General features: G+C 34.3%; 1 protein-coding gene across 1 annotated transcript; it reads left to right on the top strand.

The window, feature by feature from the left end:
- Positions 1–3,851: 3,851 nt before the first annotated feature.
- LOC139689508 (arrestin domain-containing protein 2-like) lies at positions 3,852–18,969 on the top strand. Its single transcript, XM_071586664.1, has 8 exons — positions 3,852–4,200; positions 6,085–6,207; positions 6,549–6,679; positions 6,893–6,988; positions 10,218–10,397; positions 10,547–10,744; positions 10,820–10,934; positions 14,189–18,969. Exons 1-8 carry the CDS (start codon positions 4,089–4,091, stop codon positions 14,644–14,646), a joined length of 1,413 nt encoding a protein of 470 aa, XP_071442765.1. The 5' UTR covers positions 3,852–4,088; the 3' UTR covers positions 14,647–18,969.
- The last annotated feature ends 532 nt before the right edge of the window (positions 18,970–19,501 follow it).

Below are 19,501 nucleotides of genomic sequence, written 5' to 3'. Positions count from 1 at the left end.
TTTGTAATACCCAAGTTTCATGCAAAATTGAAAACAAAGTACCTTGTGATATTCCTGTGGCCTCAACTATTTCGCGAACTTCTCTTCGTCTAACATTCAAAACCATGTCGTGGATTTTGCCAATCATTTCGAAGGAAGTCACTTCCACTGGACGTTCCAAAAGATGATTATAATTTGTGGATGTACGCGCACGTTTTAAGACATTAACTCAATTGCAGATTTGGTATGAACTTCATCCAGCTCGACTTCGATACCTTCCAGTGTTAAGCATTTTAAATGGAAGTGTGGAACGCAACATTTAAAGAATCACCGCACGAAACTCAATTTTTGCCATTTTTCGAAATGAGCTTCAGTTTGTTGTTCCAAAGAATTTGAATATGAAAGCACGTTATCGATTCAGTTAAAACTTATAAAGCAATCTAGTGATAAATGAGGCTTACGAAAAGCAAAAATTTTCCGATACACTAAGAGCGCCATCTCTTGGATTTTCCAAGGAGTTATTGAACGAGCGGTCAATGAGCAGCCTTAGTAGAATTCACCTCTTGAGTCATATCGTATGTATTGTAGTTAGGGTTGAGGATCCTGAGTTGTGTAGTCGATATTACACGATAGGACGCACCCGATGGTATGTTACCTATTATTGTATGAACTTAACCTTGGACCGGTTGCTCATGCCCAATGTTCATCGGTTGCTTCATTATTACTAGTGCCTTTCATTCCTGGGGTCAGTCTACATGTAGACTTCACTCGCTGTTTCGAAACCGTAAGTGCACATGTTAAATATATTTTTTTATGAAGATCCAATGCCATTGCGTTCGTATCTACTTTTCGACATCGGTCACGTTTAAAAAACGATGGATTTATTACTGCCGGATTCTAACAACTTCACATTCATTTTAAATTTAAATCAATGGACTTTTGGAGAGGATAAAAGTGACTTATTAGGAAGGAAGGGAAATTATACCAAAATCCGGGTAATTTCATTTATGGGATTGCCGCCATCACTGGCCTTAGCCAGAAAAGTTCGAAATACTCTTGCACTAAAAAGTAGCAATTTTCGGTTTCTAAAAGAACCACCGAACGATGTGGCTCAGCATTTTAAAGTTTTACAAGACACCTAGCTACTCTGAATGCCATTCAAATAAGCGATTTTATGATGGAGTAGGCGTAATCACTTAGCTCGGTGCCTGAAGTTAAGTTTTCTGTAGGGTATCGATGTCATCAGTTTCTTATGTCGCACATAGGATATTTAATATCGCATTTTATCATTCAAGTCATTTGAATCAACGCAAACTTTAACTCCGTGCTGGTGGAAAGTGACACAGGACAAGGAAAGATATCCAAGTTCCAACCAATTAGCTCTCTATAACGTGTCATTTGAAGTGGGTTTATGGAATTGAAAAAAGATTTCATATGCAGGGTTGATACCGCGCAAAACTCGATCCACGGTGAACAAATAATACGAGTACATAAGGGTCAATGAACGTACGCGGGCCTAATTCGTGCAAGCCGAGCAGTGTGAAAAAAATAATCCATCCCGGCGAGGCGACGCGTGGTGACGACGCCTACTGTAGCTGCAGTGTACATATAAAGGGTATATGAAGCCATAAAACACGTGTCATCATAATAATGAGGCTCACAAAGGTCAATAACCTTTGAATTTGAGAATTATAACGGTAAGGTATGGGGCAAATACTATCTTAACCTCTTTGGGCGAATAGAAGTCATCATTGGGGACAAATGTTATTTCGGCTTGGGATGGAAATAACTTTGTTTATATCCTTTCCCAACGTAAGTTACATACTTTTGGTGGAAATGTATTTTCAAACTCAATAATTGAAAGGTTATTACGACCTAAAACTGAGTCATTTAGTCAGTGATGGCCTTTTATGACTCCCCCAAAATCAAACCCATCCATGACCAAAAAATCGGATTCACTCTAATTTCTCTGTATATTCTGTTATTGTTGCATGTTTACATCAACCTAAATTTTATTTAGCAGTATTTCGTTAGCATTCTAATCGCATTCGACTGTGTTATATCAAAAGATATTATTAATGTGGTGTATTCATGGAGAATAAACTAATTAATATTGCCGTTCAATCACTCTGCTGCAGCAAATGAGATAATTTTTATTTTATTTTCAACTGTCAGTAAGCTTTTGGGTGTATTCAAAGGAAGATTTGGTACCCTGACAATCACAAGCGTGGGTTAGTTGGGGGTGTCCGAAGGTGTCTTCCCGATGTGAACATGAGGTCCTCCAGGTCATAGCCGAGCGTTCGACATACTTCGGTACCCTTGATTATAATCTCTACCCTTTTGAAAACTGCCCAGATAGTCACCCTAATTTTTATGTAAACGATGTATTTAAGTGTCCACAATGTCGTCCCTATATTGTCAATGGAAGAAGAATTTAATGTACACTGAAAAAAGTACATATATGCAAATCGACTGGGAACGACACATTTGGCCTTCTTCCTCCTCGCACATGCGTAGAGATAGCATATGTATTTCAAAATATTCAAGTATTAATGTTTAAAAATATAAGTATGGCCCCTTACAATCTCTATCTCCCATAGTTATTCAACCCCGGAGGGCCATACCTTATCTACTCGTATGTCGTCAGACTTGGAAGATATTTTGCTCAGTAACAGAATTTACAAGGCTGAAAATTTTATTCCAGTTTAATCATAACCCCTATTAAAAAACCATAAATTTTGCCTTTGCGATAACTGTTATTGCCAGAGGTCAAAAGAAATTTAAATTGTGCCATTTTCAATCCATTTTTTTTAGATAAAACGGCGGCGTTTAGGAATAGGATTAGAGTGGATTGGTGCATACGTACCTTTTGTTGTCCTGACATTGCTGATAGAAATTGCTCCATTAGGTGGAATAATTGTTCGCAGTGTTTGTAATTAGAGCATTTTCTTCGTCTTATATCCCACTTGACCCTAACATTATGGCATTTGTTAGAAAAATGAAATTAACAATACGTATTGTCTCCAGTCATTATCCTTTCATTTATATTATTTGTGCAAGTGCTAGACACATAAACACTTGTGGGCCGTTCTGCCTATTCGTGATTGATAGAAATTGCCACAGACAAAAACTTACAAACCAACGGTCGCTGTAAATTCATGAAGGAGTCATTCTAGAAAAAATAAAATTTCTAAGCTCTGTTAAACTCTAGTGACGAAAGAAAACCTGTTTTTTTTAATTCCTAATCCTTTAATGTATGTACATGAATATGATAATTTCTCCGAACACATTTGGTATTAATTTCATATTTCTATAATGTAGATATAACATCGTTCACTTATACCTCAGTAAGTTTAGAATGTGAATTACCATTACGTGTAATATCTAAAATTGCGTGCCTACAGATTACATGTTATTTCACAAAGAAATGGGCGAACAACTAGGTCGTACTCTATATGTCAAAATGTTTACACATACCTTTTTCGCGAATCAACTTGAACGCATTCTTCGTTTCGATTGAAGCGTGTGCCTATACATTTAATCCAGAATTATGGGAATTTAGTGAATAGCATTGTTTTTAGATGATCTTAAACTTCATAAATTTTCGGAAAGCAATCCGATGACCCGCGATCTTAACCTTTGGCCATGACTGCATAAGTTTAATATGAGTCGTTGAATTTAGTAACGCATTATTGCGGAAATGCATATTTTAATTACGAAAATACCATTGTTAACCCCAAAATCCTCTGATAAGTGTGCAGACGTGTGAATTTGCACTACTACCAGTGTCGTCACGTGGTGTACGCTATCGATTTGTACGGCAGGGTTTCGGTCGATAGAACTCATGACCTCGAAGGACGTATAATAACGGCTCTGCCGTTGTGTTTGTTTTTCGTCAACTGACATTTGCTCTATGTTAGGTTATGTTTTACACAATTGAAATATATTAGCATTTTTATATTTCCAGAACGTGCTGGAAACCATAGACATCGATAGAAGAGGAATGTTGTACTGACATTTATAATCGTGGCACGCAGTTGCTGTTTTTGTTAGAAGGAATGTTAAAACCTGGTTAGTGTCGAACTTGTGTACATTTGAATTGGTCAGATATGGATTACATTAGAGAATTTGACATTAGACTTGAAAGAGAGATGTATTACGCGGGGGAAACGCTTGCAGGCCACGTGGTGCTAGACACTGTAGAAAACTTCAAGCTGAGAGGTGAGTCCTACTAATATTAGCTATCCAATTTGTTATTTTCCCGTCATTCGATATTGGTTGTGGAGAGCAGCTTGATGTCGTGTTTCCCAATATGTATTCTGTCAAATGGAAATTACTAGCCAAATGTGGCTCTTTGATAATTGGTTTCAACGACCATAACGTTGAAAGTCACAATTTAGTTTCTTAGGTTCTCGGTAATTTCGTGGTTGGAGAAAATCACGTCCTCTGATATCTTTTAAGTCAAATTGTATTGGCCAATCTTACATTATTAAGTTGGTGTAGTGATTCATGATAGAGTATTATGCTCATTGCCAAATTAATGTTAATTTCTAGAAGACACTTTCATTCCAACTACATTCGCGAGCTCGCATGCTGCAGAACTGCGGACAGTTATTTTTATGTCCATGCCATTACACGCAGCGCAGTTTAAATAAGGGATTGGCGTACTTAAGCGCATTACATTACGAATTCAAAATGCCTAATAGAGTCATATTCTTCATACGTTATTATAGCCGAGAATTAAATTGAGTGCATGGCATAAATTGTGCTTAAACGTCTATGGTGATAACCATGTACTTGGATCGAAGGACAGCAGTCCATGATTGATCCATGTGAAACAGTACAGTCGTACAGAGAGCCGCAGCATTGTAATTCTGAATTGGCGATCAACTTTAGAGCGCACGTTAGGTCATTGAAATTCAGTGTAAAATATTCAATTTGCAGTACGTACCTGCTTAAAAGATGAACAGAAACTATCTCAACGGATAAAATTTTGTTATGCATCTGGTGTATATATTTTCGTATTAATCATTATATTACAGACCAATGATTATGTATTAACGATGATAAGGGAGATTCATTTAATAAATTGCTCGGCAACTCTGAAAGTCATTATTTTATAAAACCCATTCTTTTGATTCCATTCAAATAGGCCCCTAAATGGGACTGCTCTTGATTGGAGGCTGTCGCACGCGTCTTAAAGACGAAAATAATGGGTAGATTTCTTTACTACTTCCCACGTTTTATTTCATGAGTAATCTGTTTTAATAATGTGTAGTGGGTTCTGAAGGATTGAAAATACAAAAATTGATGTACAGTATGTTAATGAAGATAGGGTGCTAGTTCTTATTGAGTCCTGGAAAGTACATAGTGGACATTGCTAGTAAAATGTATACTCTTAAGGCAGTCTAATCTTAAAATACATTTAACCTCAAATTCTTTTAGCTTGAAATCGGCCAGGTACTCATGCCATTGAGTGTTAATAGTACTTACATTATGTGCTAAGGTTTGAAATTATAGTGTGAAAATGATGGCAGCTCACAAAGGCATATGATGAGTAACTATGTTGGTCTCATTTGGCAACAAAGGCTCATTTTGTCAAGCAAGGCATATCCATTGGTAGGACAGATCATGTCAATAAAATTAAATGGATTAATTGTAGAACAGATATATTTAAGATGCCATTATTCCATGAACGATAAAGGATTAGAATAACATTGTCCGACCACAGTAGAGTCATATTTGAGCCAAAATTTAGTCTGGTTTGTATTCACCCTCTTTCTCACGTCACTTGCATCTAAAATATCTATCCAATCTTCAAAGTTGGAATGGAGAATTTGTGTTTTAAAATATCATTTGTTTAAAGCCACATGAATCAACACCGTATGTCTGTAGCAATAGAAGAAAATTTCTATGTTGGTTTGTCACCCATCTTCTCTCCCAGGTTTAACTGGTGCTACAGTATTAAAATATTAGTACTCTAGTAAAGTAAGGTACTTGAACTGCTGCATATATCAGATTAATTAATAATGTTGTTCTAAATACATTTCAAAATTATAAAAATGACTACTGAACCAGTTAACTAATTCATATCTTTATGGGCAGCTGTTCGTGTAGTACTTCGAGGTAAAGCACATGCTGAATGGAAGGTAGTTGTTAGTGGGGACAGAAGAACTGTGAAAGATGACCAATACTTTATTGATGACCGGACCATAATTTGGGGAAAGGGTAAGATAACAATTTAAAGAAAACCTTTTTGTGGTTTGGAAAATGATGCTTACAGTGTATATGTGTGATGCTTTACTCAAAATCATGAATTAATTCTGTTTGATATTAATACTTTTCTATTGTGTAATCTAGTTCATGCAATACTTATGCATAATTTTTTATTTTTAATTGAATTTGACTAACAAATTTGAAAATTTTGGCTATAGGAAGTCATAATTATGATATATTATGTGAAAATACTTTTTTTTGAAAGAGTTGCATGATCAATTGTATGAGCTTTTAAAGGTTTGTAAAAAAATTAAATTAATGTTTTGTCATTTAATGAATGCTTCCCTAAATAGATAAGCCAGAAGGAAATGTTCCAATCTTACCTCGTGGACTGCATAAATTCCCCTTTAAATTCCAATTACCTGAGAGCTCATTACCATCTTCATTTGAAAGTAAACCTGGCTACATCCGCTATTACATTAAGGTAAATGTGATTCATTACTGTGTTTTGATTTTCATTTAAAATATTTCTACATATACTTATTTATTTCAAGAATGAATCAATACTTAAAAGACTATTGTAATATAAGACAAGTGTAGTTACATTTGGACTTTTTTTAAGTCTCTGGATAACTATTTAAAATTTGCATTCTGCAGCCAATGATATGTATGAAAATTTTGTACAAATATCTTTCAGGTGACTGTGGACATACCATATGCATCCCCACCTCAGGGTATGAAATATTTTACCATTATTGGTCCTCATATTGATTGCATGGATGAACAGTATTTGGTAAATATGCCTTCCTATGATAGGTTAAACTAGTAAAAAGTCTTACATAGCAATTTAGAGCCTATAATAAAATGCAGTTATATAATGTACATATCTCTGTCCATGGCTAAATTCTCTTTGTGTTTTTTCAATGGAGTGACTAACCAAGAGCATATTGCCTAAGTCCCCAGTGGTTGACATTTTGAATTATGAAGGGTGTGGTTTCCATGCCTCCCCCCATCCTTTTCTTCCTTTTTCCATCCAGCTATCATATTGCTGCTTTTACATTCTTTGCACTCTTTTTATTCTTCTTTCTACATTCCCCTACCTCATATCCTATTGTTATACTGGCTTCATCAGAATGCTTTGATATATTTCTGCAATTATATGGATGGGTAATGTTCATAGTGATGAGTGAGGTTATTCTCTTTGCGTTATGGACTTGATTGGCTATCCTCAGTTGTAATCATCTACCTCATTTAAACAAATCGTTGTATTTATGCCATGTTCATTTTCATTAAAATTTCAATTATATTGGGTGCATTTTCTTGATTCTACCTTGTGAATTAACTAACCGCTAAAATAGTAAACTAACATGTGAGTATTACTTAGATGTACAGGTAGAGAAAGTGTATGCATTTTTATATTTTGAATATTTTGGAAAATAAATTATATCAGTTGGTGTCATTAAGTTTCTGGTAACATCATTCACCTGCAAACAATGGGAACATTTGTTTGGTCTAATACTCAAGGTTAATGTTATTGCTGCTGCTAGGCTCGTCATCTATGAGCATGACATTTGCCCTCAGGAAACTACACTTTTGGGAAAATGAATATGGCGGTAAAATACCATGGAGGTGAAGGTTTAAACTGCCAAATGACCATTTTAGATACTTGTACCTACATTTTTCTTATATTGAAGGTGTTGAAAAAGGGAAAATGTGCTAACATTAGCCATAATAATTTTGGTATCATCGTCAGTTAACTAATTGTTGAATGTCATCTTTTAATGAACGTCAGTAAAAATGAGAGTAAATTCATCTTTCTTTATTAAGTAAGTACTTTTGGCTGAGGATATTAGAGAGGTTTGGATTAGCCATCAAGAATTGATATGTAATTATAAGTACATCATTTTGTTTGTTTTCAAGTAAAGTGGAACCTCATTATACGAGCATAATCCATTCTGCAATCTTTCTGATAAAGCAAAACACTCATTTAGTGAAACAACTTTTGTGTATAAATTAATGCAAAATATGGTAATACATTCCATGCCAAAAAAATAAGTTATGTTTTAGGTTTATTCGAAGAAAATTATGTGTACGTTGTTTAGAAACGTGGATCACGTTCACCTTTTCTTCTATTGAGGAATGAAGCAACATAGAATGAGAACTCAAGTTGGGAAAGCAAAAAACAATGGAAATAAGTTGTTAATTATTTATGGTACGTACCTAATCCCTTTTGCTAGAAAGCTGTGTAAGAAACATTTATTTTCACCAACACTTCAAAATTTGGCAAAAATTTGACTCAAATCATCATTAAATAAATTTATAGTGCACATTACCACTGTCTTATTACGGCAATGCCTCATAATGGCTGGTACAATGCAAAAGTTTGCCATGACCTCCACATCTTATGTAGCCTGATTTTTTGGGCTTAACAATTTTTGGAAGGCTCGTGGAGTTCCAGGCAGCATGTAAGCAGGCTTTTGATTTTCAAATGACAGCTCATATATGTGCAAAATGTGTGAGATAGCCTTTCATTGCCTTGGCGTTGGGCAATGCATTCTCTTCTAATGTTGTGTAGAAATATATGTTTGCTTTGGCATCTTCTTCCCAAAGAGCACTATATCATCGCAATTAAAAGCATATTGTAATGGGTAACCCTCAGAATCTATTAGCGTTTTGAAGTCACTGATGAAGTTCTCTGCTGCCTTTGATTTGGAGCCTGCTGCTTCACCACACTTCACAATGCTGTGGATGATAGTTCTTCTCATTAATGTCTTGAACCACACTAGGCTCCCTTTAAATACTTGTTTGGCCATTGGTGATTCTGACAGCATATTAACGAGGTCGGCAAAAGTCACTCTCCTCTTCTCAAAACTTATATTCTCATTAATGATGTTGCATTGCAATTGCCTTTCATTAATGAGTATGGGAAGCAACCATTCAACATTGTTAAGAATATGTAACCGTTGTGTAGATACTCTTGTAACTCTATTTGAAGCATTTATCTCCATAGTCTTGTCTGTGTACTTGAAGAAAAAGCCAATTTTTTATGTCGACTGATTGTTGATGTGCATCTTAGGTCAACCATGCTCACACCTCGTTCCCGATTTTCAATGATTTTACTTTTCATTTCTACGGTAATTTTTATTCTCTTTTGGCTTTCTTCTTATGGATTTTTCATCAGGCTCAATTTTAAAACCATGCACAAAATATTATTCAACTTTACCTAAAAAATCACTAATAATATGTTGGGAAGAATGTGTGATCGCCAGTGATGCTAAGATGCTAGTGGAAGGAGTGCAAGAGACAAACTGCATTAACAGGCGTGCAATAAATCTGGAAATTCCCCTCTCCTCATCACTCATCATGCAAAAAGCCACTCATTAAGCAAGTCGTGTTCAGGACCAATATTTTTGCTCCTTATGTGAATTCCTTTCTGTGCAAGGTGCTTGTCAAGCAAGGTTCCTCTGTATGTATGAAATATGATTATTTTGGTAGTAAACTGACAGCTTTGACATTTTTTTATGTGGACCCTGGAATTATACATTACTCTGGTCTCGTATTTCTAACTAACATGACACAAAATATCCTTAGACCCTATGCATATTACATTTTACAATAACTCATACTTAAGCTCTGTATATTTTCTACCTCCCTTAATTTGATTCAAAATACCTATTCTTTTCCTAGCTCTTCATTATTTTCTAACATTTTCCCCTCTATGAGTCTTAATCATCACATTTCCTCTCGGTATCTTTGTTCATTTAATTTCCTAGCTGTTCATTGCATCATTAGAGATAATAATGTATTGCACAAAATGAAATGAGTATAAAATATGTAATTACCATTATTAATTACTTCTGTCGACTGACCATTGTTTGCACTCAATATACCTACATTAAAATTCCTTATCATCAAAAATATGTAGTGTAATTTTATGATTATTCTTTACTTCAAATTTCTTGGATTATGAACTTTATCGCTGATATTGTCAATTTTGTACTAATAATCATAAACAATCCTAGAAACCAATGGTGGGGCATGACAAAAGAACTACCTGTTGCCTATGCTGTGAAAAAGGACCTGTTGTATTGCGTGCCAAATTAGAACGGTCTGCTTATGTCTGTGGTGAAAGTATCAAATTAAGGGCTGATGTGGATAATCAGGGTGAAGAGGAAGTACGGCTCAAAGTGAAACTGTTACAGGTTGGTATACTGAATGGTCATAATATTTAAACAAAAATCTTTTCGATCATAACTCCTCAAGCTTTGTGTTGTCTCTTTGTATAGAGCAAGGTGTAGTCTTTCTTTCTTCATAATGGTAGGTAGATTTAAATCCTTTTTCTCCCCATTAGTTTGTTGAATTCTTTGTGGAAAGAGGTGTCCTGGGTGTTGGTAAAGAGTTGGAGAGATTATCTTTGGAGTACAGGGGTGAACCTGTGGTTCCAGGAACTCGTGCTGTGTGGGACTCCGCCCCTCATCTTATAGTGCCCATAATGCCTCCCACTCTTCTTGGAGTTTGCCGCCTCATGCAAATTTATTACGTGTTAAAGGTATGTATAATTATTTGAGATAAGTAGCTAAATTTTGAAAATTAGTTGTTTTATTTTAAACGGCCTCTCTTATAGGTTAATTTAGAATTTGAGAAATCTGGAGAAGACCTTCACATGCATTTTCCTGTGACTATTGCAACTGTTCCATTCCGAATTCCTAACTCCAAACAGCAGCCCACTATAACATATGGTGAGCATGATTTTCATTGTACTATCTCTGATATCATTTTTTATTCTCATTGGCTGAATTCAAGCTAAATTGGGTTTCCTCTTCTCAATCATTGTGCATGCAAAGTGAGGTTCCCTGAATTGATTTCTGCCATATTAATGATTGATATGAGGAGTAGTGTTAACTACTTTTGTTTAACAATGCACTGTGAAGAATGTCTAAGGAAAATGACGGAAGAAGTCCCTCTTCTGCTACCTTTGAAGAGAGATATTTCTTCAAATTTTTACATTGGAGTAATTTGGTTTATATGGTGTTTACTTAATTTTTGAGATTGCCAAGATAATTTTTTGTTAGTAGGACTTAATTCAGTGGCTTTTTCGTATTTCTTTTATAATTGTTGATCATGAAATAACTTGTCAGTTTTATTTCCCCAACAAAATTAAAATTTGGTGATCAAACAGATTTCAGAATGTACAAATGGGATACATTAATTGAGTGTTCCAAATGTCTTCAAATATGTCTCAAGCTGAGGAAAAATATGAAAGGCTGACATGATTATTGAAATGTTAATAAAGTTTCTTATAATAGGTAAATATATTGGGGTTTGATTTTGTAATGGAATTGACAATCTCTGTGCATCCATGTATTTGTATGCTGTTGAAATGGACTTTGGTCATTAATGTGCTTTTGTAGGGAAGTTTTGTGAATACACATTCTGCATAATGACCAGGATGCCTCCGAAAATGCATACATCTTGCAAAATTACACAATAATTTGGAATCTAAGAAGTTGACCCACTGGGAAATGATTTTAAAACGCCATACTTACCCTTATAGTTTTATTTACTCTGCCTGTCATAATGGTGTATTATATGGCATATGTGCCATGTATTAAAAACATCCTGTAGCCCAAATAGTTTGCAGTTGGCAAGGTAGTCACTGAAAAAAATATACATAAACAAAAATTTCAATCATACTTGGGTATTTTGGGCTACCCTGTTTGTGATAGAGGAGTATATGAGCATGTAATTTCTGTGTGATTCACAGAAGAAAAACATTTAATAGATTTCGTGAAAGTAATTTGGTAACAGAGAAAGCAGCACTGTAAAACAATTTTCAAAAGTCAGTCGTCCTTACTTAATTTCAATTTCTCTATATTCTGATTCTTTCAGTTAAAATTATTCATCACAGCATATGTGGGAGCAGATGTTACCTTATTTAAGCTCTTAATACGAATTAAGAGATAATTTTTTAGGAGAAAATTTCCTAATTGAAACTCAATTGTTCACTATTCAAAATGGTTGTAGGAACCCAGTATCTGCAACTTGCCATCATGATTCTTCCTTAATTTATGACATGTACAATGTTTTATAAACGTTCATTCCTCCCTAAGTTTGCATGCAAGAGTGTTAATAAGCTGGTTAACTCTATCATTGTGCTCACAGATATTGTTGGACTTTTAATTATATTTAATGAAAAAATTATGTTTTATGGGCTGCCATAATACAATGGATCATGCCTACATTTTTTTGTGTGGGTCGTGGATCAACCAGGAATTCCATTGACCAAGCAAATGATTCTCTTATCATCCTGGTTAATGAAGAGTTATATGTACTTAATTTTGTGTTTTAACATTCTTTTTGAAAATAAAATTTTGCTCTTTGCTGAAAAATTACTGTCATAAAGCATCACATTTTTTGGAACATTATATCTGAATAATAAACAATTGAGTTCTTTTTGGTTTTGCCAAATCTATTGTTAAATATTAAATAATCATAATAAATATTAGATATATTACAAATATTTCAATTAAAACATAGTACTATAACCTTACCATAAATTTTATGTTGCCAAATTCTGAGTCCCTCCTTGGCTTGTCAGAGGGTTTCTAGAAACCTGAGATTACTTATTTTTTCTGAATAAGTTTTGGCTTGAACGGCATATTGGTTTTTTAGGTAGTTTGTAATACATGCTTTATCACATATTCATTAACAATCAATGTTTTTTTTACTTCTCTGAGAGAATGTATTGCTTCAGATTATTGGAAATTGCAGTTAATAATTAAAGTACTTGCACTGCCTTTGTTATTTCCAAAAGCATTGTAGTGTGTTGTAACAACATATATTTTTTATTCAATTTTTTCATGGAATGTTCATCATTAACTTCAACTTTTTGTTTTGCATTGAAGTAATCGTTTGTATTAATTACACAAGCATGCAATTCTGAGAAAGGAACAATTTAAAGTTGGTACAAAGTCATGGAGGTACTGAAGGGTGTATTATTTTTTATGTGCCATTACCATTTTTTAAATACTGTTTAGTTGACATGCTTGCCTCAAATAGCAATTACATACAGGATCCATCCCAAAAATAAGTAGAATAAAACCAGGAAAACATTATAGCTTATCGAAGTACAAATTACTAAAATTCTTCAAAATGGCACCCTTGTGCATCAACACACTGGTGCCAGCACCCCTGCCAGTTGCGGTACACTTCCTGGAAGTTGTCGATGGGAGCCCCATTCATGTGCCACATCACAGCCTCCTTGATGTGATCCAGTGATTCAAAATGGTTCCCTTCATGCTCCTTTATATTCTCGGGAACAAAGAGAAGTTTGGTGTGCAACTTCCGGGCTGAAGGGTGGCTGGGGTAGCATTCCCACCTTTTGTGATCAAGATTGTCACACAAGCAGCCTTTTGATCTTCTAAGAGTACTAAGGATTTAAGCATGTCTCTCATTTGCACATTTTTGTCCCACTGTGTCATTGACATGCATCCAGGGCATTCTGCATCATCAGCCTCCTCTCATCCCTCTAGTAACATCTTCCACGAGTGGAAAAGCATTCCCTGGGACATTGCTTCATCTCCATAAGCATCCATAACCATGGTCTTGGTTTCTGAACCAGAGTTTAACACAACATTTTATGGTATATTGTTGCTCTATGGAACCTGGCATCATGAATTTGTGATGCAGCCCATGAACAGAAGCCCAGTCTAGCAGCAATCTGCCCATTGTTATGGCAAACAGACAACTGGCATGGGTCGCATTACTTTCCCATGACCTCCTAATAACTTTCCTGCCACAAATCTCCAGCAGTCCACATTGGCTGGATAAATATCATTCTACTTATTTTTGGGGCATATACTGTATGCTACCCCAGATTTTTACAATAACTGTATAATTCTGATTTTTCCATGAATACTATTTATGTGCACCTTTGTAGTTAACATTTGGCAATTTAGTTTTATAATACATTGTAACAAAATATCATTTGCAGAAACTGCTTCCGAGCATGTTGAAGGGGGCTCCTACATAGGGCCAGAATTTCTCCTTGGTCAAGTTTATGATGGAGGGCAACATGATGGTTCAAGGGACACTGTGGTACTGTACAGACCAGTTTATGTATGTGTGGTGCGGTCCCAGACAACGCCAAATCAGAAAGAGCACCAAATGATTCCTTCAGTTAAGCATAAATCACCCCATGCATCCCGTGGCACGAAAGTGTCTTTGCCAGATGGAGAGTCAGCCAGGGGTGACACAAGTAACAGTGGTAAAGGCACTGAAAAAGGTTCTAAACATGGTAACGCAGCTGCTACAAGTTGCAACACTGCTGTAAAAGGAGATGACAATACTCCGTTGGATGACGAGGATAGGGAGGTGGGTGAAATCAGTGCAAGACTAATTGACTGTTCTGTTGATGGGGAAAAACAAAGCCTGAGAAAGGTTGCCCTTTAAATAAAATTTTTCACCTTTGAAAGGCTTTGAAAGCACCATTCCAATAATGTTATATGCATGAGTGAAGAAATACCGTTGCCAATTGAGACGTGAGCTTTTTTGTAACCTTCACGCACATGTGTTTGCACAGTGTTGAGGTGGAAAATTTTATAATTACCTTAATGGAAGTTATTGTGAATTGCTACCAAGTTTTGTGATGTCTTTTAAACGTGACTACCTCTGTTATTTATGTTTGTGGACAACTAGTCAATGTTTTATACTACCTTTTATGTATGGACTTATTTTGTTTAGGAACATTGTGGAAAAGCCTCCTTAACATTTATAAAAAAATAGGTAAAGCATAGCAACACCCTGAAGGGTGATTGATGGAGTGCACTAATTGTTAAAGTGATAAACAGCTATATTTTAATCCAAGTGGTAAGTTTTTCAGTCAAAATATCATGATGAATCATTGTTGAGAAAGTAAAAGACTGCTTAAAAACTTGGCCATTAGTTAAGTTATAGTTACCATCTTTGATGGCACCATGAATATTCTATATTCCTTGTGGTTTATTTCTCCAAAGAAAATTTTCTTACATTTTTAACCCAAAACCCATGAAATATTTTAGATATTGTTTACACCTTAATGAGCTCATTTTTATTTTTTTAATTGTTTTGAAGTTTTTACTTCTTCAGTGGGTATGTTCATTGCCACTTTAAATTGAATACAGAAGCAAAATGCATTAACCATGTATGTAATTTGAGGGGATACAGTATGCTTAGTGAGGCATACAGTGGCATATCTAGAATACTACTTAAGAGGAATGTTTGCTGAAAGAATAATAACTCTTCGTCCTCTGCTAGAAAATTAGGGCTATACTTGTTGCTGAGAAATGTTAATTTCATGGGGTAAAGAAAACTGAGTGTGTCTTTTGCAATCAAGATGTTGGGAAAATTATTTGAGAAACAGGCAGCAACCCTTGTGGCTATGATGATATAGACCCAACAATATGCCAACAGAGTCGAGCTTTAAATATACCCAGTCTGTGAATTGTTAAACTTAAATTTTACAATTATGTTTACAAAATTAAGAAACAAAAATGTAAAAATGGCCATAATTGATTTCTTGAATGATACTCTGTTTTATACTTTCATTTTAATGCAAAGGCTCATACTAACCAGAAAATTTATTTTCAATGGCAAGAGGTTATGTCTTCATTAAGGAGTTGCTAAATCTTTTCTGTGGACATTATTTGATGTCAGAACTCATATGCAATGAAGAATCTGTTTTGTTCTTCCATTATAGTTATAATAATTTACCAGGAATATGTTATGCACTAAGTGACATTTTATGTATTATCAGTATCAATAGTGGATGTGCATTCCAGAGAATGTCTTGTTGGGACTTGTAATATTTTCGACATCGTCAAACCTATTGTCTTAAGGAGGGTCTATGCAGAGGTGATTCATGATAGTGATATGATTGTGATGTGACTTGAGCTGCTCTAATGAGTCACAGCAATTTGAGTTGCCTGTTGATTCTGTTTCATTCTTCAACAATGTCAGTTTTTGTGGAGTGATCTCCTTTTATAATAACTGGCCAGGAATTTTGCATCCAATAGAGCCCCCAAATTTGTGTTCATTGTACCCAATCCTGACCATATTAATTTCTAGAGTGTCCATTGTGATCTATAATAAAATAACTGCCAGCTTCATCCAAGCTATATCATTGTTTTGTTACCAGATGTTCCAAGGAAACCACAGGCAGTCTTGGGAAAAGATCTAGTCATCCTCCCTGGTTATGAATTTCAAATGCTCGTTAGCTTAGTATTGTGTGAGCTTTAGGCTCCAGATAAAGTCCAGGTAAATTTTGATCTATTGATAAAATTATAATTTAATAGTGAAGGTGCTGGTATTCAACTGTGTGTGGTTAATTTAAATTGACACCTTATCACAATCACATCATGATCAAGCATTGCCTTTCTTAACCATGGAGTCAGTGATTGAATGATAGGAGAGTCATAATTTTTTTTATTTCATTCATGTTTTTTGTGATTACTTTATTGTTTATATAACTACATTATTAAAATTTCCTTTAAAAATCCTTTCCAGTGCTACAGTCTTCAGTGTGAATTTAATATATGAAATGATGATGTTTTCAACTGTAGAGATTCAAAATTGGCAAGTTATTAGTCATTTTTTGCAAGTCTTATAAAATTATTGTAGTATCCAAGGTCACTTCAAGAACATATTTCAACATAGAATATATGTATTTTCTGGTAGAGATCACAGAAAGAATTTGCCCAAATAAGGTATTGGACTTGGATATGGCAATCATTTGATTAAAAGTCATTGTAGAATAATTATTTATCTTGAGTTACATTATAAATATTAATATATTTGAGAGTGGATCATTCAAATTTTCTTTGGAATTGAGCAAACAAGCTGGTCATTGGTCAATAGAATGTCATTCACTTGTTTCAGTTCACTTCAAGCACTTAATTTATTCTAGCCCCTTACCTCGTGGAAGTTGCTTTGAAAATATCAAAAGTTTGCCAAGAAGGTGCTCTTTGTTTCTTTGTAAATTTCTTTTGGAGTGGTAATTTTTTTTATTAAGGCTATAAAAAATGTTCAATGTTATAGTATCAATTTTTTTTCTAAAATTGGGTATTCTTTATATAAATAAATCAGTCTGCAGCTATCTGACTTTCATAAAAGAGACATTTTTGAATTAAATAGTGCGTTACATATTGATGGCTGTGATGGTTTACTTTTCGATGTCACCATCCCATCAAGATGATGAATTAAGTAGTAATTATTTATGATTAAAAAAATTAATTATAACAGGTCAGTTTTACTTGAATTTTATGTAGTCTTTGGCAATATTTCAATGTTAGAGTTTAACTTGTTAGGCTTAGAATTGGTAGCTTTTGATTCAACTTCCAATTCTTATAAGTATGTACTTTTCTTCCGTGTACCCTCTAAATGTTGTTGATCTCTATAGTCATTCTTGTCTGTAAGTTGCCATAATGTGCCTTAGGAAACAGCCTTTTATCCTCATACTGAGCAACAAGAACCTATGATGTTTTTAATAGTTCATTAGGCAAATTATTCCAATTCCTTCTGTTTTTAATTGTTTTTTTTTCATTGTTTAACTATCATTCTTTGTTCATAAACCAAACTTTATATTTGGTGAATCACCAACTAAATTTTGCCATGTTTTCTATCAATTTCATTTTCATTCTTATCTTGTGCTCATTTGTTCTGTCATGGATTTATAGTCATGTTTATTGAGCAATATTTCTTTTTCTACCATACTGAAAAGTTCAAATGAATTTTTCAACTACTAAATTGCTAATCAATTAAACTTTTGATGCAGATGATCAATGTTAAACGGTATACACTATATATAAATATATATATAAGTTTTATATGTATCCCCCTGTGTAATGTTTTTGAGAATTGTTTGAAGAATGTTTAAAAAATGAGAATTTTTTTGTAGGTGCCAACTACATAAAAAGTATCAGAACAAATTACATTAGTGAGGCCTCATATTCAGTGCAAAAGATCTCAAGTTTGATTTTATGGTCAAATTTTTAATTGAATCCTGGCTCTAAAATCAAAGCATAAGCAAACTTATGTAATTATGTACAAGTTTATGACAGAATTTAAGTACAACTTGCTCATTAGTTGACCTTCATTTGTATGCTTGAGAAATATATGTTTAGGTTACTTAATGTACTAGTCCGTTTTGGGTAATTTATTAAAAATCCTCTTCATTATGGTATATGATTATGATGTGTGGTGTGTAATTCATGCAACCATGAACACATATAATGGTAACTTTGCAGTGTAATGAATGCATGATGGTATAGGTGCCTAGGTACTTATTAATGTGATATATAAAGATATTGGACCCTCTTTAATTATTTCATATTAGCTATAACTAAGATGTACCAATGTTATTTTGAATGATGCAACCTAGTTTTGATCTATGGATCAAAATTTTTCTAATGATTATTACCAGCATGATTATTTTATTTGCCAGTGCTCATACACAATAACTCAGGGTTTAGGGGCAACACTCCCTTGGGCATGGCTATATTTTGATTTTTCCTTGGTGAGTACAGTTAATGAAATGGAAATACCCCTCCTGTAGGAGCTCTTGAAACATAACTACTCAGGGTGACCGACTGAAGGGAGCAGTATGGGATTTTTTTTCATTGATAATTTCAAAATTATAATCAAATATAAAATAAATTTCCCTCAAAAACAAATATAAGAAATCATTTTTAAGGCCAAATGGTCTTATGCAAATTTAAACTCATCATCAACTCTGGCATTATTTTCAGCAATCTATATTTTAGCTTTATTTTTATTTTACTTTAAATATTTTAAAAATGCATATTATCATTGGAAAGAGTTAAAATTTTCTTAAATATTTGTGATCCTTATTAGCTCACTATTCCCAAAAATTTTAAATAATTTTTGAGCTAGATGTGTTAAGGTCAGGCAGTGAGTATCTAAGTAAAAATGATTTTATCATTTTATAGGTGAATCTCAGTTTTTTGTGCTCATATCAAGATCATGAAAAGTGAACTTGGCAATGTAAATTTTTCATCAGAATTAATTTGTTTCTGCTATCTCAGCGAATTGCAATGGGGAATTGAAGCTGTTTGTGCTGGAAACTTATTCAGTGTCTTTTTTTATTATATGCAGATGACCTTTCATGCATAAAAGCTACAAAATATTCTCAGGATTGAGTGTGGAAAAGGAATACCATTTTGTAAATTTCACTGGTTAAACTCAGGACACAATAGTGGAAGGTTCAAGTAGAGTGAATGATGACTAATGATGAACTCTGACTAACAATGTT

This window comes from Hetaerina americana, unplaced genomic scaffold (assembly GCF_022747635.1).
Source record: "Hetaerina americana unplaced genomic scaffold, ioHetAmer1.1.p SCAF_24, whole genome shotgun sequence".
Classification (NCBI taxonomy): domain Eukaryota; kingdom Metazoa; phylum Arthropoda; class Insecta; order Odonata; family Calopterygidae; genus Hetaerina; species Hetaerina americana.
Note: the sequence above shows the minus strand (reverse complement) of the source record. Positions and strands in the feature narration are given on the sequence as shown.